Source organism: Urocitellus parryii, chromosome 4 (genome assembly GCF_045843805.1).
Source record: "Urocitellus parryii isolate mUroPar1 chromosome 4, mUroPar1.hap1, whole genome shotgun sequence".
Taxonomy (NCBI): Eukaryota; Metazoa; Chordata; class Mammalia; order Rodentia; family Sciuridae; genus Urocitellus; species Urocitellus parryii.
The window spans coordinates 36,846,410-36,869,200 of NC_135534.1; the positions used below are offsets into that span (position 1 = coordinate 36,846,410).

The 22,791-nt window shown below is 33.7% G+C and overlaps 1 protein-coding gene across 1 annotated transcript in view; it reads left to right on the top strand.

The window, feature by feature from the left end:
• Kif18a (kinesin family member 18A) overlaps positions 1 to 22,791 on the top strand; it is a 79,811-nt gene that overhangs the window by 2,444 nt on the left and 54,576 nt on the right. The window contains exons 2-9 of the mRNA XM_026412279.2: positions 5,286 to 5,655; positions 7,331 to 7,488; positions 10,239 to 10,343; positions 10,901 to 11,011; positions 13,133 to 13,330; positions 15,273 to 15,449; positions 16,792 to 16,866; positions 17,080 to 17,192. Coding sequence (XP_026268064.2) covers positions 5,331 to 5,655; positions 7,331 to 7,488; positions 10,239 to 10,343; positions 10,901 to 11,011; positions 13,133 to 13,330; positions 15,273 to 15,449; positions 16,792 to 16,866; positions 17,080 to 17,192 — 1,262 coding nt within the window. The 5' untranslated portion in view covers positions 5,286 to 5,330. The remainder of the gene's footprint in view (positions 1 to 5,285; positions 5,656 to 7,330; positions 7,489 to 10,238; positions 10,344 to 10,900; positions 11,012 to 13,132; positions 13,331 to 15,272; positions 15,450 to 16,791; positions 16,867 to 17,079; positions 17,193 to 22,791) is intronic.

Sequence of the window (22,791 nt, forward strand, 5' to 3'; positions counted from 1 at the left end):
TCTAGTCATATGCAATAGCCATAAAATTTTGGAGCTAGGAAAGGACCTTAGATATATAATCTAACCTTTTTGTTTTATATATTAGCATCTCAAGTTCCTGCATTAGTCTTTATACCATACTTTCCCTAGACATGATAACTATCCTTCTATTAAAATTGACAGTGAACCAGGTATAGCACAAATATGTAATCCCAGCAACTTGGAAGAATGGGGAAGAAGTATCACAAGCTTGAGATTAACCTCAGGAATTTAATGAAATCCTGTCTCAAAATAAAAGAGACTGTAGATATAGCTTAAGAGTAAAGTGCCCCTGGGTTCAATCCCCAGTACCAATAAATAAAATGGGATTGAAGATATTTATCCTTTATATTGTAGTTCTACCAATGAAATCCTACCAGTTTGCTCTTTTGATTCTACTTAAAAAAATAGCACTTAGGAGTAGATACGACAAAATAAATCAGAGATTGCAATACTATTTTTATAACACTTGTCTGAATATCATTTGTAAATCATCAGATTATTGTATGGATAATATTTAGGCTTTTTATTTTACTGCTTCATATTAAACATACTCAAGGAATTTACTCTCTGCACTGATTCAGAATCAACTAACTGTCCATCTCTTTTAGTCAACCATGTTACAAAGAAAGCAAGCATCATGTTTTAATGTAGGACCCATCTCATTACTCCCTGAAGATATATATCTAAACTTTTCAAATTATTATTATCACTATTATTATTATTATTATTTTGAAACTGGTCTCCTTATGTTTCCCAGGTTAGCCTCCAAATCTTGTTCTCAAGAGAGCTAACTGCCTCAGCCTCCCCATTAGCTGGAACTATAGGCACATGCCACAGTACTAGGCTTTAATTTTGTTACTTTTTTGATGATTCTGTTGACTTTAGGCGTCATTATTAAGAAAATTGAGGCTGCAGTTGTAGCCCAGTGATAGAGTACATGCTTGGCATGTGAGTTCCCTGTTCAATCCTAGCACCAAAAAAAAAAAAAGTTATGCTTACTGATTTTTTTCTTAGAAACACATGACCTTAACAAACAAAAGATCAGTATCTGTCTTCAAATTTAATAACAAGTTGTGAAACAAAGTTAGGTTTAACATTATACTTCTTTTTTTTTTTTTTTTTTTTTTTTTTTTTAAAGAGAGAGTGAGAGAGGAGAGAGAGTGAGAGAGGAGAGAGAGTGAGAGAGAGAATTTTTAATATTTATTTTTTAGTTCTCGGCGGACACAACATCTTTGTTGGTATGTGGTGCTGAGGATCGAACCCGGGTCGCACGCATGCCAGGCGAGCGCGCTACCGCTTGAGCCACGTCCCCAGCCCTACTTCTTAAACTCCTTTATGTGGTTGTCCTGAAATACCTATTACCTTATAAAATGCCTTAGATAATTCTCAGTTAACCTCAAACTCAAATCTAAACTCTTAAGCCTTAGATTCCAGATTCTAAAACTGGCCCCACTCTTATCCAGTTTTGTTCTTTTAATGCAGTCCTCTCCCTTCCACAGCACTCTCCAGCTGCAGTAAAAGAAAACAGAGATTCCCTTGAACATTTCGTTAGAAGTCTACTCACTCATTCTAACTATCTCAGACCCTAGTAAACTGCCTAGCACATACCTGTCAATAAATATTTACTAAATGCAAAACTAGTTTTCCTTCCTGAAATATGTTTATCTGGCTAATAACTATCCATCCTTCAGCTCTCAGTTCCAGTCACATTCTCCAGGAAGATTTCTAACTATACTCATCCCCCATTGTAGGCTTTTATAGCACTTGTCAACACTTCACGTTTGTGTCAGTCCTATATTAATATGTTTCCCTTACTACACTGTGAATTAAAAAAAAATAGCAATAGTAACAAACACTTGTAGCAAAATCTTGTGCCTAGAATTATGCTAAATGTTTAATCCTTATCTAGTTCTTACCACAAGTCTTTGAGGAAATAGGTACTATTATTAGACCCACTTTACAGATGAGGAAACTGAGCCACAAGGAAGTTTAATAACCTGCCATTGTCATAGCCAGTAAGTAATAAAGCTGGGTTTTAACCAAAGATGTTTGGGCCTAACATCTAATAGTTAAACTCTTTAAAAAATTAATTGGCAAGGTTGTCTCACCTTCTAATCTTGCAATTCTAAAGCTTTGTTTTGAAATAATCACATATTTGATGTCCTTTTAGCCCATTTTTGTGTATTTTATCAAAAGTGTGTATGTTAAAGCCAAAACATTGTTAAATATTTCAGAAATGTTTTGGCAATATATATATGGGGAGATAGTTTTGGGTATCTCAAAGAATGCAGGAGACTACTAGCCTGTAATGGGCAGGGAACAGAAATACTAAACATTCTCTAATACATGGAACAGTTCTAAAGAAAGAATCATCCTACCCAAAATGCTGTTCATATAACCACACTGGGAAACGTTAAAGGATGAACTCACTATGGGAAGAAGAGGCAGAACTAGGGATAGGTAGAGAAGAAAAATTGATATTTAGTACATACTTTAATTCACTTAGTATTTATTGTCTTTTTTAGCATTCACAAAAATCCTATGAAGTAGTATTATCTCTTATATTCAAGGTAACCTGAGACTTAGGGTTACTAACTTATACAAGGTAATGAGAAGTATAGGTTCTTTGCAGAACTTGGCTAGACAGAACCTCAAGGATGGAGACCAGAGTAGTGATTCACCTGGGACATGACTTTAGCATCAAAGTGATCTACTCTTCCTCTTCAGCATTCTATTTTTGGATAAAAACAGAGTCCTGAAAAGACAGAACTGAGTCTAGCATCTGCCGCTTTTAGATTACTTTGGCCTTAGAATTTTGTCCAAAACTATATGGTTTGTGACATATTTTAGTTTTAATAGTGCTGTCATTTCTCCCATTTAAAAACAATAAACTAAATATATTTTGGCTCCTCCTCCCTTTTTATCTACACCATTTCTCTTCTCACTTTTAGAATACTACTTCCTACTATTTTCCCATTCTGATTTTTGATTATTCCACTTGCCCAGAGAGTTGCTCTACACATTGGCCTCTGTGTTACTAAATCCCATGGTTAACTCTGAGTAAATACTTGACCCATTAGATGTATTTAATACAATTGATCACTGTCTTTATTATTTAAAGGTTTTCCAAAAGTCTTAAAGCAGTTTAAAGCTTTAAAAACTTTAAACTGCATTAACCCACTAAGTTCCAAGTTTTCTATTCTGCAAGCATAACTATTTCAAGTTTACTATAAACGTTATATTTGTTACTCAATTTAAGCTTTTATAGATGGTCTTCATCTTGGATGATGAGACAAAATGGTTTAAATGCTAAGGACAGCCTTTATTTTCTTAAATTGACTTCCTACTGCCTTGGTATTTTCACTCTTGGATTCAATATGTCCATAATAGAACTCTTGGTTCCTTACTTTCCCCCAAACAGACCCCTTACACCCACCCCAAACCTGCACCCTCAATTATTTCCATCTCACTTGATGACTACTCCATTCTTCCAACACTCAAGCCAAAAACGTTGCAGTTGTTCTTGAATCTTATCTTTCTCTCATACCCCTTATCTACCTATTAGGAAATTTTATTGATCTTCCTTCAAAATCTCACTGCTTACCACCTCTGCTGCCACCATTCTGTTCTGAGTGACACCATAAACTCTTGCCTATATTACTTCAGTGGGTTAGTCTCTATTCCCTATTATATTTCATCTTCACAGCAGTGAAAATGATCAGATTATTACTGCTGTGCTTAGAACTTTCCAGTGGTTCTTTAATCTTATTCAGAATACAAGTCTAAGTTCTTTAGCATGCCACATTTTTTAACTTATTTTTACCTTGTCTCGCATCTCCCAGTATCTGTGTAACTAACTTCCTTACCTCCTTCAAGTCTCTATTCAACTGTTATTTAAACATCTGGTGTTATTTTATTTTTAATTGACAAATAATAATGGAATGCATTTGTGGAATGTAATGTGATGTTTCTATCTTTAGCAATTTTGAAACATACATTAATTAACTATAATTATTCCCTCTGTATAACTGAAACTTTATATCCTTTGACCAACTTTTCCCTGCTCATCCCACCCTCCTCAGCTCTGATAATCATCATTCTGCTCTGTTTCCATTATATCATATTTTTAAATTCCACATATGAAATCATATGTTGTCTTTCTTTGCCTAATTTATTTCACTTTGCATAGTATCTTTTAGATATATCCATATCATCAACAAATGGCAGAATTTCATTCTTTTTAAAGCTGAATAGTATTCCATTGTGTATGTATGTCACATTTTTATTCATTCATCTGATGATAGACATTGTTTCTGTATCTTGGCCATTATGAATAGTGTTGCAATGAACATGGGAATGCAGACATACTTTTAACACATTAATTTCAGTTCCTTTGAATGTACCCCAGAAGTGGAATTGCTGAATCACAGTAATTTTCTCACCTTCTTCAAGTTCTTAACTCAAATGTTTGGGGGGCGGGAGGGTATATATGCATGTATATGAGGGAGAGATTATTTCCTGGGTAGTTGAGGTTTCCAAATTACTGATCTTTATTAGCTTACCTTTTCTCTTTTATGTGAGACAACTAAAAGTCAAATCATAATTGTTAAACCTGCTGTCATTAATTTTCCTGTAATTTGTATATAATTAAGAGATCAAGCATTATGATGTCTTCAGAGACTGGAATATCTGTCTCTGAATATACCAAGAAGGATATTTCATTTCTATCACCTTCTGGCTAACTAACTGATGCATCCTTGGAACTAATTTTAACCCTTTTATATCCTTGAAATACAGGTAGAGACCAGCCTGGATGCATCATTTTCCATTGCTGAGAGGTCTGCAGCCAAGATCACTTTAACTAAATATAGTTCATAAGCTAAAGCTTTGAAAGAACCTTTCCCTTCCATTCCTAGGACCCAAACAAAATAGTGCTGGAGCCATTGTGAAATCAAAGCTGAGATTTTTTAAGTGCAATACTGTAGGGATATATGACTGATTCAGTTATTGTGTTTGAGTTTACACTGAAACCCACACTTTAACTAATATTTCAAGTAAAAGGATTTTATCATGCTTTTGTGTATATGGTGCCATTTATATTTTTTGTTTTAGGGTATTTAAGAGTACCTGTCTCTACATACATATTTTCCCCACCAGCGTTTACCAAGTAAATGGAACAGAATTAAAACTTTTTATGAACAAATACTGCATGCCAGTTTTAAATGGAACTAATATTAAAACTTTATTTCCCTTTTGAATTCCAGAGAAGTATCAGGAATTCAAATAAATAGGAATCAAGATAATCAACAATGTCTGTCACAGAGGAAGAACTATGTCGCCACATGAAAGTTGTTGTTCGTGTACGCCCTGAAAATAGAAAAGAAAAGGCAGCTGGTTTCCATAAAGTGGTTCATGTTGTGGATAAACATATTCTAGTTTTTGATCCCAAACAAGAAGAAGTCAGTTTTTTCCATAGAAAAAAAACTACAAATTTTGATGTTACAAAGAGGCAAAATAAAGATCTTAAATTTGTATTTGATGCTGTTTTTGATGAAACTTCAACTCAGTTAGAAGTTTTTGAACACACTACCAAGCCAATTCTTCGTAGTTTTTTGAATGGATATAATTGTACAGGTAATTATTTCAATTTTGAATTTAATTTTTTCATTTCCTTATAGCTTTACATTGAGAGAGGTATGTACTTACTTGGTCATTCCTCTAAATGTGATCAAATTTAAGGTACTTGTGTGCTAAAAATTCTTAAGAAATTTAATAGACTTATCTTTAAATGTAGACTTACTTTGAAATTTAGTCATTAGATATAACATTTATAATTTATGAAACTTTGTCTTACCAGGGCCTCTATGGCCCTATCATTAGTTCATTCATTTTCTCATGTTAATAACCACATGCTTCTTGCAACTGAAGTCAGATTTCCCCTCATTTGTATTCATAAGTATTCTCACTGCTTATCTATAGAGTTATCTATCCATCCCTGGTGAATAGGTTTTCTGAACACTTGGCAGCTTCTTTCACAGCACAATTTTTCTCTCAGGTACTTTGAAATAAAAATATTAAGACTCCATAATAATTGAGTATCTTGTGCTATTTTAGTATATCTTCAGCCCAAGAAGCATCTGCTTTGACAAAACTATAATTTGCATTTGCAAAAGTCCATATTGGTTTCTCACACAGAGTGAGAGAGAAAGAGAGAGAGATGTAAAATGGCCAGTTAATTGATTGACTATAAGTCACTGGAAACCATTACTAATATATTATTTTTATAATTGTCAGTTTTTGTAAATGCCAGTTTCCATGACATTTTTGCCCAAGGCACTCCTTCACTGTAACATGTATGTTTCACTATCACTGACTAATTTGGTGTTTTGGTTTTTTGGTTTTGGTTTTCCATATTGGGGATTGAACCCAGGACACTCTACTACTAAACTGTATCCCCAGTATATTTTATTTTTGATTTTGAGACAATATTACTTATTCTCAGTAAGTTGCCCAGGCTGTGCTTGAACTAACTCAGACTCCCAAGTTGCTGGGATTATAGGCACGTACCACCTTACTTGGCCTGATTGAGTTTTATGACAGGAGAATTACCCTTTTGAGTAAGAATAGAATGTGGTTTATTGATTGGGGCTGCTGTGATTTTTATTTTTAAGCAGATAATCATTTCTATTTTCACAAAACATCAGATTGCTTCTAGAGCTTTTTAAACTAATTCTTAACTTAATACAGAGTTGTTAGCTGGTTGTTAGGTACTAAGGGTACATGGCCTCTACCTTAGTGGAACTCACAGAAATAGTGCGATGCCATGTACAGTGGCACACGTCTATAATCCCAGTGACTCAGGAGGATGAGACAGGAGGATCTCAAGTTCAAAGCCAGCCTCAACAACTTAGTGAAGCCCTAAGCAACTCACTGAGACTCTTTTTCTAATAAATAAAATACAAAAAAGGGCTGGGGATGTGGGAATGTAGTTAAGCATCTCTGAGTTCAATCCCTGGTACCAAAAGAAAAAAATAAAGAAATACAGTGTGATACCTGTTAAGGTAGATATGGATGTGTAGCATACCCTGAGAATACAAAAGAAGTAGATGTTTCTGCCTATGACAATGAGGAAAGGAACAGAAAAGTTGACATTAGTGCTAAGTAAGAACAAAAAGGTGATATCTCTTGGGTTTAAAAAGTTACTATTTGGGATATCCAGATATAACTACCCACCAGACAGACAGTGGACATAGTAATATTACGTATGTGTCATAACAAAGAACTTTGATACCTTTTCATAAAAATTCAGTACTTGCATATGGTGCCACTGGAGCTGGGAAGACCCACACAATGCTAGGATCAACTGCTGAACCTGGAGTAATGTACCTAACAATGTTAGACCTTTACAAATCCATGGATGAGATTAAAGAAGAGAAAATATGTAGTACTGCAGTTTCTTATCTGGAGGTAAGTTGGCACTATCACTTTTTTAGATTAATCACTATTTTTGAGAAATCTTTTAATCGCATGGGTCATTCAAATTGTTACACATTTCTCATGAATGTGAAAAATCATTAAAATACCTGGTTTTGAGTATTTTCTATGTATATTACTGTTTTTTTTTCTTTCTTTTTTTTTTCTTTTGGCACAATTTCAGACTTGCAGAGAAGTTGTAAAAATAGTACAAAGAACTTCCAGATACCCTTCATTCACCAAGATCTCCCATATGTTAACATTTTACCACATTTGCTTTCTCTCTCTGTGTGTATCCATTTATTTTTTTCAGAACTGTTTAACTTGCAAGCTTGTAAATACAAGAAAATTTCTTAAATAACTTTGAACAGTTATCAGAAACAGAAAATTAGCAATGTTATAATGTTGTTATCTCACCTATAGATCTTAATGAGATATTGCTAATTATTCTATTAATACCCTTGTTGAAAACGAAATCTAAAACCATGAATGGCATTCAGTTGTCATACCCCTTTAATATCCTTAAATGTAAAATTTCCTGTGTTTCATTTTTATGATGCTACCATAAAATCCTCTGTTTAGGTTTGTCATGATTAGATTTAGGTTATGAGTATAGACTGGCAGAAACACCACAAAAGTGATGTTCAGTTCTGTTGCTTTATATCAAAACATTTATGTGGTTGATTGATACCATTATTGACAATGTTAACTTATATGATTAATTTCATTATGTTGATATCTGCAGGTTTTTTCCACTCCAGTGTTATTATTTTACCCTTTATATCTACATCAGTCATTATTCTGATGGTAGATGATGGTGATTTTTAAATTCTATCATTTCTAACTTTGCATTCTGATAGTGTTTTAGGAACCAATGCAGAAACAAAACCCTAATTTCACCATCAGTGTTAGCAGGCATTTCTAGTATCAGAAAAGTTCTCTCATTAACATCCTATAGTTTAATTCCTACTATGGGAATTTCTTCCAAAGATTGATTAAAATCAAATACATTTCTAAAAGTTTCCTTATCACTCTATAAAACTTAAAGTAGAACTGATTTTCATCATTAAGAAGTAAAATGAGTTCTGGGGCTACAGCTCAGTGGCAGAGCACTTGCCTGGTATGTGTGAGGCACTAGGTTTGATCCTTAACACCACATAGAAATACACAAATAAAATAAAGGCATTTTGTCCATTTACAACTACAAAAAGATTTAAAAAATAATAAAGAAGTAAAATGAATTATTCTGAACGCAGGATATTTAAGGAAATAAGAGTGACTGCACTTTTTTCTTCTTTTTAAAATCTTTTCTAACTAGGAGAATTTTTAAATTGATATTTTCTTAATTTTTACTGAGTTAATATCTGCTTTCCTTATGTTAATGATATAGCAGTACCATATATGGATAGATTGTGCACCAAAATTGCTTACAAAGCATAAAAAAAAATACTTATGGCTACACCTCAGTGCTTGGATATTTTAATTTCATAGGTTGGTGGTGTGACCCAGCCCTCTGATAAAAGTTCCCAAGTGAGTCTCATGCATAAATCAACTTGGGAGTAATCATTCTGTTCTGTGTGATTGAAATGGATAATGAAAAGCAATAGAAAAATGAGTGCTACCTATCAGAAAAATAGGAAGTAAAAATTTATATTTTTATATTATCATTTTATTACTTTGAGCTTTATTACAGTTTAACAAAATGTTATCATTCTTTGTAGAGAATTGTACCAGCAAAGAATTTTCACTATAGGCTAGTTGCATCATAGAAGGAAATAACACGAATTTTTTTTTTAATTTATTTATTTGGTACTGAGGATTGAAACCAGGGACACTTTACTACTGAGCTACAACCCCAGTCCTTGTTTATTGTTATTTTGTTCTTTGGGAGTTTTGTTTCTTTTATTTGTTTTTGAAACAGGTTCCAACTGAGTTGCTTGGGGCCTAAGTTGCTTAGCCTTGCCTCAGATTTGCAATCCTGCCTCAGCCTCCCAAGTCACTGAGATTACAGTGCACCACTGAGCCAGCCAAAATAATTTTTAAAGACTTCTTATTAGTAGTAAAAGTTGTAATTTCATTTGACAAGTAATAAATTTTGTACCTTTAATAAATTTGTAAAATCAAATCAATAATACTACTTCTGTGTATTATTTACAGAAATTATTTTTAAAATGTTGCCAGGTATAGAAAACATATGTTTATTTACCATCAGGCAGTGGAGCAGTTATCTAGGCTTCAGTCTCTATTTTACAATTATCTTTGTGACAAATTGCTTAGTCTTAGTTGCCTCATCATTAAAATGGGAAGGAGTCCCCTTAACATTGTAAGTTAAACAATGTAATTGAAGGATTAAAGCCACAAATACCATTTGTCCTTGAGTATGAGTTTTCTTTAACATTTATTCTCTGAAATTTATGTATTTACAGGAAATAGGAAAAGGCAACTCTGCTATATTATATATTTCTGTTTCATTATAGTAATCAAACCAGGAATTATGGAGTGAGGGTGTAATGACTCCAATTTTTATTCTCAATTTTAAACCTAGGGGATCAAATATTTCCATTTTCTGGAATGGTAGAAAATATATGACAACATGAGATCAAATGAATGAAAAAGTGAAAATGAATTGCTCTTTTTATCTAAAGTTCTAATAACAAATGAGCAATGTGTGTGTCTTATAATCACTGTTATTTTTATCGCAGTGCCAAAAAGGATTTTTATTTTGTGGTGTTGTTGTTTTTAAGGTTTATAATGAACAGATCCGTGACCTCTTGGTGAATTCTGGTCCACTTGCTGTCCGGGAAGATGCCCAAAAAGGAGTGGTTGTTCAGGGTCTGACTTTACACCAGGTATGTTTATAAATGCCTTTTTCTCATGTTAGAATAATAGCATGTATGACTAGCCATTTATACAGCCATTTACTTATTTTCCAACCTATTTAGAAAAGAAAGAAACTAATGAAATACAGAATTAAGTAGGATATGTCTTTGCTCTTGAAATAATTAGGGTTTTTTGGGTTTTGTTTTTTCAAAAATCTGCTTGAACATTTGATTTTGTATTTTATTCTGTTATCTCCTCCAAGGCTATATTTACCTTTTATTCCTCATACAGCACCAAGTTCTGAGCGGATGATACGTAGGTTATATTTAATACAATTGAGTGATAGAAAACACTTTCCTTTCACCTTTGAAAGTCTTGTTTCTTGAAAGTTTATTAAAGTGCTTAGGGTTGTACCTTAGTGCTACAGCATTTGCCTAGCATGTTTGAGTTCCTAGGTTTGATTCTGAGCAGTACACATACACATATACACACACAAAAAAAAAGAAAAAAGAAAGATTATTGAAAAATATAGACCTCTAATTTGTGTTGTGTTTTTGTTTTTGTTTTTCTATTTAAACTTATATAGCCCAAATCCTCAGAAGAAATTTTACAGTTATTAGATACTGGAAATAAGAACAGGACACAACATCCCACTGATGTGAATGCTACATCTTCTCGTTCTCATGCTGTTTTCCAGGTAATGAGCTATCACTTTTAAAGTAAAATTTAAGATAAATAAACATGAATAATAATTTCCATACATAAGGAAAAAGATTTCTTCATCTGCAGACTTTTCTTCTTCTCGGTACTTTCTTTATTTTGCAGCTTTTAAGAATATCTTACCACTAAGAATATTTAGAATTCAGATGGCATAAAACAAAAGCATGATCTTTCACCTTTGTGAATATAGGAATATATACGTTTCAGTCCTTATAGATACAGGATGGTAAAGTGATAGTAAAGAAGCTTTTTTTTGTTAAGTAGTTGAATATATTTAATAATTCTACAAAAATAATTTTATATTCAGAGTAAGATTTCTCCTATATGAATCTAGATTTATAGAGCTATTTGATAAGTAGGATATTAATTCACTTGTTAAAGATTTCATCATGAGGAACATGTAGCTACCTGCATTCCTTAAGATTGACATAGTTCACATGACATAAAAGACCTAAAGCATTGGTTAGTAGCCATTGCTTGTACTTCCTATCCTTTTTATAACCAAGTGATTATGTAAAGCCTGATTTTGAATTATGCTATGTAAAATTCTTCTTATGAAACAGAAAATATTGCAGTTGAAAGAATTTATATCTCGAAAACTCAAGCCATTCAGATGATCTCCAGGAAACAAGTTTTCATTGGTCTTTTCTTACTGCTATTTATTTAGTCTTGTGAGAAAATATCTGTGACACTGAAATTTCCCTGAAATATCTTAGACCTTGCTTTATAAGAAAATTTAATTAAATAATTTTATAATGGAGTAATGGGTTTTCTTCCTTACCACCTTTTTTATTTCACTTAAAATGCTAAGAAATAGCTTAAAACATTTGAATAAATTATACCTTACTAGGCAGTTGAAAATAACAAGTATACTACTACCTTTTTTATATATAATATTCTCTTAATTATAAAAACATGAAACAGTTTTGTAGATTAGACAAAGTTTACTCTTGATTTTGGGTCAACATTCACATTCAGCTTTCCTTTGAAAGCAATCCTGGAGGCTTGCAAAGCATTCTGACCACTACCTTTGGTTTTCTCTTAGGAACATTATTTCTATAGAACCCCTGTACCCTACCCACCATCACCTCTGATAATTCCATATTCTGATTCAAGTGGTACCAGAATACAAATACAATTGTTTTGGCTTCAAACAGATCAAGAGTTATTTTCCTCTAAGTATACTGCACTAGTCAGCTTTCTGTTGCTTTAACAAATACTTAAGATGATCCGTTTAGATATATGAAAAATTTTATTTGTACTTTTGGAGGTTTCAATCCTTAGTGAATTGGTCCTCTTGCTTTTGAGCCTGTGGTGAGGCAGCACATCATGACTAATTGTGTATAGAGTGGCAAAATCTTTTACTTTATGGCTCCATGAGAAAATAGAAGGTTCTGAGGTCCTTGCTGTTTTCTTTAAACACATGCCCTCAATGACCAAAAGATCTCCCTCTTTGTACCACATTTTTTTACCATTGTGTGTGTGTGAGTGTGTGTGTCTGTGTGTGTGTGTGTGTATATGAGTATGAGAGAGAGAGAGAGAGAAATTGAAGGAAAATGAGAGAGACAGGGTCTTGCTATCTTGCCCAGGCTGATCTCAGACTCCTGGGTTTAGTTGATCCTCCTGCCTCAGACCTCCAGAGTACCTAGGACTTCAGGCCTACACCACCATGCCTAGGTTTGACCCCACCTCTGAAAGTTTCCACCACCTCCAGGTAGCACCAGTCTGGGGAACAAGTGTTTAACACATAGGCCTTTGGGATATTTAAGATCCAGAGTAGGGCTAGGAATGTGGTACAGTGATAGAGCGCTTGCCTAGTGTGTATGATGTCCTGTGTGAGACCCACAGCACTTCAACAAAAAAGCAAAGGGGGAAAAGAAGTAAAATCTATCCTGCAGCAGATACACATAAGAAGGCTTTTTGTTTTCATATTTTTCTCTAGTGATTATATTCAGTACTCTTAAATATCAGACTGTTACCTTGTTTATTAATTTTTTAAATGACAATATTGTTTTCATGCTTTTCTAAAAATAAATGAGTTTCCCTTTTAATTTTTAAAATTTTATCCTTATTTCCAACTGTTCTTCTACAATTTAAGATTTATTTGCGACAACAAGACAAAACAGCAAGTATCAATCAAAATGTCCGAATTGCCAAGATGTCACTTATTGACCTGGCAGGGTCTGAGCGTGCCAGTGCTACCAGTGCTAGAGGGACCCGATTTGTAGAAGGCACAAATATTAATAAGTCACTTTTAGCTCTTGGGAATGTCATCAATGCCTTAGCAGATACAAAGGTGGGTACTGTACATTTGTTAAATATTTTGAAATATTGAAACATAATTTCTAGAAAGATACTATTTAATATAATTTTTAAATGTCTGTTACAGATCAAATTTAATCAGAATTGGTTGAATTAAAAGTAATGAATATCCAGTTGATAATATTTCATGGTACATTCTTATCATTTATTTTGAACTTGGTTTTTAAAGTGACTATTGATCACTGCGCAATAAGAATGATAATTGAGCCAGGTGCAGTGGCTCACACCTGTAATCCCAGTGGCTCTGGAGGCTAAGACAGGAAGATCCAGAGTTCAAGCCAGCCTCAGCAAAGGTGAGGCACTAAGCATCTCAGTGAGACCCTGTTTCTAAATAAAATACAAAATAGGGCTGAGGGTGTGGCTTAGTGAGCGAGTGCCTCTGAGTTTAGTCCCAGGCACCAAAAAGAAAAAAAAAAAAAAAAAAACAGTGATAATTGAAGTGGCATGAAGACAAAAAAACATTTTAGAAAATCAAAATTCTGTTCTGGTCAGTACTTTATATACTGTTAATTTTTTTAAAATGTTATGTTTTCTTAAATTTTTTATTTTTAGATATAGTAGAATATGTTTTAAGTATTGACTTATAGAGAGGAAAAGGAACTAAATATATGAAATGTAATCACTTAATATGGTAATGTTTACTAGGTGCTTTGGAGGTATTTAAAAATATTTTCCGTGTACTATATGCCAGCAGCGCCTACTAAAATGCAGTATATTTGATAACTAATGTAGTTGCAAAGATAGCACCCTGCTTTAGAAATTAAAATATGATCATTTAAGCTCAATCTGGCTGAAAATCTTTAGGAAAATTTTTTGTTAAACTGTTGAAAATATGATGTTTTGATTTAGAATGAAGTACTTTAACATGATTGGGGAGTCTTTAAAGGACAAGTTACTGAATCACATGAAAATCACAAAAGCAAGATGTCTTTTATAGTCAGAATTAAAATCTGGAACATATAAACAGACAGCATGATAGAAAAACTGATTTTGTAAATTTAAACCATTCATACAGTAGGATATTTACCGTGTGTAATAATACTGAAATGACTCAATAGGAGTCACTATTTAAAACTTATGAATCTGTTTTAATGCTTGTCTTATACTTGTAAAATCATTATAAATTATGGCAACAGCATACATTCTGTACTATTTGGTAAAGGCTGTTACAATGAAAAGCATGTTACTAAGAGTTCAGGGATCTAGGACCTATTTCAAGCTCTGTGAATTATCAGCTGTTTAACCTGAAGCAAGTCATTTTACTTTTTGCTTATGTTCAGTTTTCTTTAATATGAAAAATATACATTGGATAACACAAGGTTGCTTTTAGCTTAATATTGTAATGAATATCTTTTAAGAAAAGGACAATCTTTAAAATGTTAATTCTTCAAATCCTATCGCAATTTCAGGCAAAGTGTCTAATGTTCTATTTATTTTATATCTATACTAGGTGACTATTTAAGGAAAGATGTAGCTCTGTACTATGCAGAATTCTTATTCCTCTAGTGTATTTATATAGGGCATATATTGATTTATAATGTCTAGCTATACTGCAAAGGCTGGGCTGAAACTTGTGATCCTACTGTCTTAGCCACCGGGGGCTGGGATTACAGGTGTGTGCCACCATACCAAACCCTACTGCTAACTTTTCACATTAATATGGCACAACTAATGAACCTTATATTTTTTTATGAACTAAAGTTCATACTTACTCCATTGGAGATATAATTTTTAAATAGGATTTTTGTTTTATATTTTCACTGAATAGTGCTATAAGATTCATTATCATTTCTATCACCATTTATATCATAAGTCTAGGCAAAGTAAGGCAGTGCTTAAGTTCATACAGTGAAGTAGTAGCAAGTTTGCATTTAAATGTGGAAAATGGCATAAGAATTCTTTTTTTGTTCTTTCAGAAAAAGAATCAGCATGTTCCTTACAGAAATAGTAAGCTTACTCGCTTGTTAAAGGATTCTCTTGGAGGAAACTGTCAAACTATAATGATAGCTGCTGTTAGTCCTTCCTCTTTATTCTATGATGACACATATAATACTCTTAAGTATGCTAACCGTGCAAAGGACATTAAATCTTCTGTAAGTATGTTTACTTTGCCTTTATTCTCAGAGTACATATTAAATGCTTATTATTTTAATAATTCTAATGAAAGCATTAATTAGAGTTGTATTTCTACAAATGAGTTAGGCAGCTGAAGGAAACAAATATCTTCACTTACCTGGTCAACTGAGCATTAATTTAGTCACACCTTTAAGTATCATGAGTATGTCTATAAAGGATAATATCCCATCATCTGTGTACTAGGGTTCTTTAATCCCTTTCTTTTCAGCCTTTCACATTATGGCACATGGTATTTGGTCACATCATAGAGTTATCAGTCTATTAATACATTTATTGCTGGCACATTTCTTGCTGTACTTTAGCTGAGCACCAATACTTTCTACCTGAAAACCTAGGACATGTTAATTTCTCCATGCTTAATGTACCTCATCTGTAAAATCATTATAATATCTGTCTCAATTTATAAAGTGAAGAATCTTTTCTTAATAATTTATTTCCATATTCATGATGTTGATGTGCCATATTCTACATAGGTTAAGAAATACACTAATGATTGGTTAGGTTTTTTGTTTGTTCTTGTTTTTTTTTTCCCACTTGTTTCAGATACTTTAAAGACAACAGAATGAGTGAGAACATGATGTATGTTTAAAACCTCAGGATCTCAGGGCCGAAGAAACCCACAGTTAAACTAGTGTGATAACTCCTTCTCTTCTTCTTCCTTCTGCTACTTTCTTTAAGTATCTGAAGATAAGCAGCTTGTTGTCATCCTAAGAGAAATGTTCATGTTACTTAAAAGCAGTTATACTAGAATCATATAAAGGTTTTTCACATGTTTTTCATGTAATCCTTATTCCAACCCATTGCAGAAAGCATTTCTAACTCTACAGTTGTATAAATCAAAGCTCAAGGAGTTCAAGTATTTGGACTTGACCATGTCTAAATTTCTCTCTACTATTTTGTATTTGCCAGGGGGTTCATACTATTATAAAAAGGATAAGATAGAACAAGAATTTAGTAAAAAATTAGTTGAACTCATTAGTGGGTGGAACATAAAATTACCTCTAAATTTCTTAAAAGTCACAGAAAAAAGAAAATAGGCAATTTTTATTATATTGTGAGTGAATACTTAAAAGACTTTTTTCTCAGTATGGCGATTTCATATACATTATTAATATGCTCACATACTCTTTTGTCACAGGTTTTAAACATGAGCATAATTAATCATTATTATCACATGATCATATTTGTCAGAAAATCATAATTGATGGAAGTGAATCAAAACATAATGCCTTTTTTATGTATGTAACTTTGTGATTATTATCCCTGTATATATAATTACGATTTTTATCTTTTTAACAGTTGAAGAGCAATGTTCTTAGTCTCAATAATCATATATCTCAGTATGTAAAGATCTGTAATGAGCAGAAAGCAGAGGTATGTCTTCTGTTTATATTGTTATGCTAATTTTCCTCAGATCCTAGTTACAAAATTCTTTTAGCCTAATTGTCTGAAAAATTATTGCATTTCCTACTCAATTGAAATCTGGCTCTTTCAGTTATATTTTTATAGCTACAATTTTGCTGTGGCTGTATATAATGGAAAAAAATAACTTGTTTTATGTTTTAACTAGTATTTTCTCTCTACTAGATATTAATGTTAAAAGAAAAACTAAAAGTCTATGAAGAACAGAAAGCCTTTACAGATAGAAATGACAAAACAAAATTAATGATTTCAAACCCTCAGGAAACAGAAATTGAAAGGTAAAGTAATGTAAAATCTCATATTGAAGGAATTTATTGTTTTTAATTGAGTTATATAGTCTGTGTTAACCATCATTATTTATTTTATACACACACACACACACACACATACACACACAGAGGTACACACTCAACTGAATTCAGAAAGTTACTGATTGCTCTTTGTATTATATACTTTGGAAATGAGATAATTTTTGTTTTGATTGCACAGATAGTGATGGAAACCAGGACTTGTGTATAAAGTTTTTTAATTACTTGAATGAGCATCTCTGGATATAAATGAATTGACAAATAGTTATTTTTCAAGTTGACCCATTGTCTTCCTAGAACTACTCAAGACTAACAATTATTGATCCAATGTTCCAGTGAGTTAGTTTGGAAAATTGTTATAATTGTTTGGGGAGAAATTTTATATCATTAACTACTTTTTTTTTCTTCCTAAACCACTTCTAGTTTTTTCTATATGTGGCTTCATGGGTTTTAATGATTTTTAGATACATATTCATTTCATCTGATAACTATAATAATCCTATCAAACAGTGTTAAGGAAAGTATTTCCTGAGAGATAAGAGAAAGACACATCATTTTTCGAGTAAATTCTTTTTTTTTTTTTTTTTTTTTTTTTTATTTTTTATTTTTTTTTTTTTTTTATTTTTTTTTATTGGTCGTTCATAACACTACATGGTTCTTAATACATCATATTACACGGTTTGATTCAAGTGGATTATGAACTCCCACTTTTACCCCATATACAGATTGCTGTATCACACCAGTTTCCCTTCCATTAATTGACATATTGCCTTTCTAGTGTCTGATGTATTCTGCTGTCTGTCCTATTCTCTACTGTCCCCCCTCCCCTCCCCTCCCCTCCCCTCCCCTCCCCTTTTCTCTCTCTACCCCTTCTACTGTACATCCTTTCTTCCATTTGTATTATCTTGTCTTACCCCTCCTTTCCTCTTATATGACATTTTGTAAAACCCTGAGGATCGCCTTCCATTTCCATGCAATTTCCCTTCTCACTCCCTTTCCCTCCCACCTCTTATCCCTGTTTAATGTAAATCTTCTTCTCAAGCTCTTCGTCCCTACCCTGTCCTTGTTTACTCCCCTTATATCAAAGGAGTCATTTGGTATTTGTTTTTTAAAGATTGACTAGCTTCACTTAGCATAATCTGCTCTAATGCCATCCATTTCCCTCCAAACTCTATGATTTTGTCATTTTTTAATGCAGAATAATACTCCATAGTATATAAATGCCACATTTTTTTTATCCATTCATCTATTGAAGGGCATCTAGGCTGGTTCCACAGTCTTGCTATCGTGAATTGAGCTGCTATGAACATCGATGTAGCAGTGTCCCTGTAGCATGCTCTTGTTAGGGCTTTAGGGAATAGACCGAGAAGGGGAATAGCTGGGTCGAATGGCGGTTCCATTCCCAGCTTTCCGAGAAATCTCCATACTGCTTTCCAAATTGGCTGCACCAATTTGCAGTCCCACCAGCAATGAACAAGAGTGCCCTTTTCCCCGCATCCTCTCCAGCACTTACTGTTGTTTGACTTCCTAATGGCTGCCAGTCTTACTGGAGTGAGATGGTATCTTAGGGTAGTTTTGATTTGCATTTCTCTGACTGCTAGTGATGGTGAGCATTTTTTCATGTACTTGTTGATTGATTGTATGTCCTCCTCTGAGAAGTGTCTGTTCAGGTCCTTGGCCCATTTATTGATTGGGTTATTTGTTATCTTATTGTCTAATTTTTTGAGTTCTTTGTATATTCTGGTAATTAGGGCTCTATCTGAAGTGTGTGGAGTAAAGATTTGTTCCCAGGATGTAGGCTCCCTGTTTATCTCTCTTATTGTTTCTTTTGCTGAGAAAAAACTTTTTAGTTTGAGTAAGTCCCATTTGTTGATTCTGTTTGTTAACTCTAGCGCTATGGGTGTCCTATTGAGGAATTTGGAGCCCGATCCCACAGCGTGCAGATCATAACCAACTTTTTCTTCTATCAGATGCCATGTCTCTGGTTTAATATCAAGCTCCTTGATCCATTTTGAGTTAACTTTTGTGCATGGCGAGAGATAGGGATTCAGATTCATTTTGGTGCAAATGGATTTCCAGTTTTCCCAGCACCATTTGTTGAAGATGCTATCCTTCCTCCATTGCATGCTTTTAGCCCCTTTATCAAAAATAAGATAGTTGTAGTTTTGTGGATTGGTTACTGTGTCCTCTATTCTGTACCATTGGTCCACCCGCCTGTTTTGGTACCAGTACCATGCTGTTTTAGTTACTATTGCTCTGTAGTATAGTTTGAAGTCTGGTATCGCTATACCGCCTGATTCACACTTCCTGCTTAGTATTGTTTTTGCTATTCTGGGTCTTTTATTATTCCATATGAATTTCCTGATTCTTTTATCGATTTCTACAAGATATGCTGTTGGGATTTTGATTGGCATTGCATTGAACTTATATAGGACTTTTGGTAATATCGCCATTTTGATGATGTTGGTTCTGCCTATCCATGAGCAGGGTATATTTTTCCATCTTCTAAGGTCTTCTTCTATGTCTTTCTTTAGGGTTCTGTAATTTTCATTGTATAAATCTTTTACCTCTTTTGTTAGGCTGATTCCCAAGTATTTTATTTTTTGGGGGGATATTGTGAATGGAGTAGTTGTCCTCATTTCCGTTTCATAGGATTTGTCGCTGATATACAGGAATGCCTTTGATTTATGCGTGTTGATCTTATATCCTGCCACTTTGCTGAATTCATTTATTAGCTCTAATAGCTTCTTTGTAGACCCTTTTGGGTCTGCTAGGTATAGAATCATATCATCTGCAAATAGTGATAATTTAAGTTCTTCTTTTCCTATTTTTATGCCTTTAATTTCTTTCGTCTGCCTAATTGCTCTGGCCAGTGTCTCGAGGACTATGTTGAACAGAAGTGGTGAGAGAGGGCATCCCTGTCTTGTACCAGATCTTAGAGGGAATGCCTTCAATTTTTCTCCATTCAGAATGATGCTGGCCTGTGGCTTATCATAGATTGCTTTTACAATGTTGAGGTATGATCCAGTTATCCCTAATTTTTCCAGAGTTTTGAACATAAAGGGATGCTGTACTTTGTCGAATGCTTTTTCTGCATCTATCGAGATGATCATATGGTTCTTAATTTTAAGTCTATTGATGTGGTGGATAACATTTATTGATTTCCGTATATTGAACCAACCTTGCATACCAGGGATGAATCCTACTTGATCATGGTGTATAATTTTTTTGATATGTATTTGAATCCGATTCGCCAGAATTTTATTGAGGATTTTTGCATCAAGGTTCATTAGAGATATTGGTCTGTAGTTTTCTTTCTTTGAAGTATCTTTGTCTGGTTTCGGAATCAGGGTGATGTTGGCCTCGTAGAATGAATTTGGAAGTTCTCCCTCTTTTTCTATTTCCTGAAATAGCTTGAAAAGTATTGGTGTTAGTTCCTCTTTAAAGGTTTTGTAAAACTCTGCTGTATACCCATCCGGTCCTGGGCTTTTCTTAGTTGGTAGTCTTTTGATGGTTTCTTCTATTTCCTCTATTGTTATTGGTCTGTTTAGGTTGTCTATATCCTCCTGGCTCAGTCTGGGCAGATCATAAGACTCAAGGAATTTATCTATGCCTTCACTATCTTCTATTTTATTGGAGTATAAGGATTCAAAGTAATTTCTGATTATCTTCTGTATTTCTGAAGTGTCTGTTGTGATATTGCCTTTTTCATCCCGTATGCTAGTAATTTGGGTTCTCTCTCTTCTTCTCTTCGTTAGTATGGCTAAGGGTCTGTCAATTTTATTTATTTTTTCAAAGAACCAGCTTTTAGTTTTGTCAATTTTTTCAATAGTTTCTTTTGTTTCAATTTCATTAATTTCAGCTCTGATTTTAATTATTTCTTGCCTTCTACTTCTTTTGCTGTTGTTTTGCTCTTCTTTTTCTAGGATTTTGAGATGAAGTATGAGATCATTTATTTGTTGGTTTTTTCTTTTTTTGAGGAATGAACTCCAAGCAATGAATTTTCCTCTTAGAACTGCTTTCAATGTGTCCCATAGATTCCGATATGTTGTGTCTGTGTTTTCATTTAACTCTAGGAATTTTTTAATTTCCTCCTTGATGTCTTCTAAAACCCATTGATCACTCAGCAACCTGTTGTTCATTCTCCAGGTGATGCTTGATTTTTCCTTTCTTCTTTTATCATTGATTTTCAGTTTCATTCCATTATGATCAGATAAGATGCATGGTATTATCTCTACCCCTTTGTATTGTCTAAGAGTTGCCCTGTGACATAGTATATGGTCTATTTTTGAGAAGGTTCCATGTGCTGCTGAGAAAAAAGTGTAGCTACTTGAAGTTGGGTGGTATAGTCTATATATGTCAATTAAGTCTAGGTTGTTGATTATGTTATTGAGTTCTATAGTTTCCTTATTTAACTTTTGTTTGGAAGATCTGTCCAGTGGTGAGAGAGGTGTGTTGAAGTCTCCCATGATTATTGTATGGTGGTCTATTAGACTCTTGAACTTGAGAAGAGTTTGCTTGATGAACACGGCTGCACCATTATTTGGGGCATATATATTTATGATTGTTATGTCTTGTTGGTGTATGGTTCCCTTGAGCAGTATGAAGTGTCCTTCTTTATCCCTTTTGATTGTCTTTGGCTTGAAATCTATTTTATTAGATATGAGTATGGACACTCCTGCTTGTTTCCGCGGTCCATATGAGTGATATGCTTTTTCCCAACCTTTCACCTTCAGTCTATGTATATCTTTTCCTATCAAATGCGTCTCCTGTAGACAGCATATTGTTGGGTCTTGTTTTGTGATCCATTCTACTAGCCTGTGTCTCTTAATTGGTGAGTTTAAGCCATTAACATTTAGGGTTATTATTGAGATGTGGTTTGTTCTTCTATCCATAATTGTTTATTGATGTTACTAAACCTGATTTGTTATCCTCTTTGACTACTTTCCCCCCTTTACTGTCCTACCTCCCATTGTTGGTTATCAATGTTAGTTTCCATTTCCTCTTCCTGTAATGTTTTGCCAAGGATTTTTTGAAGAGATGGTTTTCTAGCTGCGAATTCTTTTAACTTTTGTTTATCGTGGAAGGTTTTAATTTCATCTTCTAACCTGAAGCTTAATTTCGCCGGATACATGATTCTTGGTTGGAGCCCATTGTCTTTCAGTGTTTGAAATATGTTATTCCAGGATCTTCTAGCTTTCAGAGTCTGTGTTGAGAGATCAGCTGTTATCCTGATTGGTTTACCCCTAAATGTAATCTGCTTTCTTTCTCTTGCAGCTTTTAAAATTCTCTCCTTATTCTGTATGTTGGACATCTTCATTATAATGTGTCTAGGTGTGGATCTCTTATGATTTTGCACATTCGGCGTCCTGTAGGCTTCTAGGATTTGGGATTCTGTCTCAATCTTCAATTCTGGGAAGTTTTCTCGTATTATTTCACTGAATAGACTGTTTATTCCTTTGGCATGGAGCTCTGTGCCTTCCTGTATCCCAATGACTCTTAAATTTGGTCTTTTGATATTGTCCCATAATTCTTGGATGTTCTGCTCATGGTTTCTTAGCAGACTTGC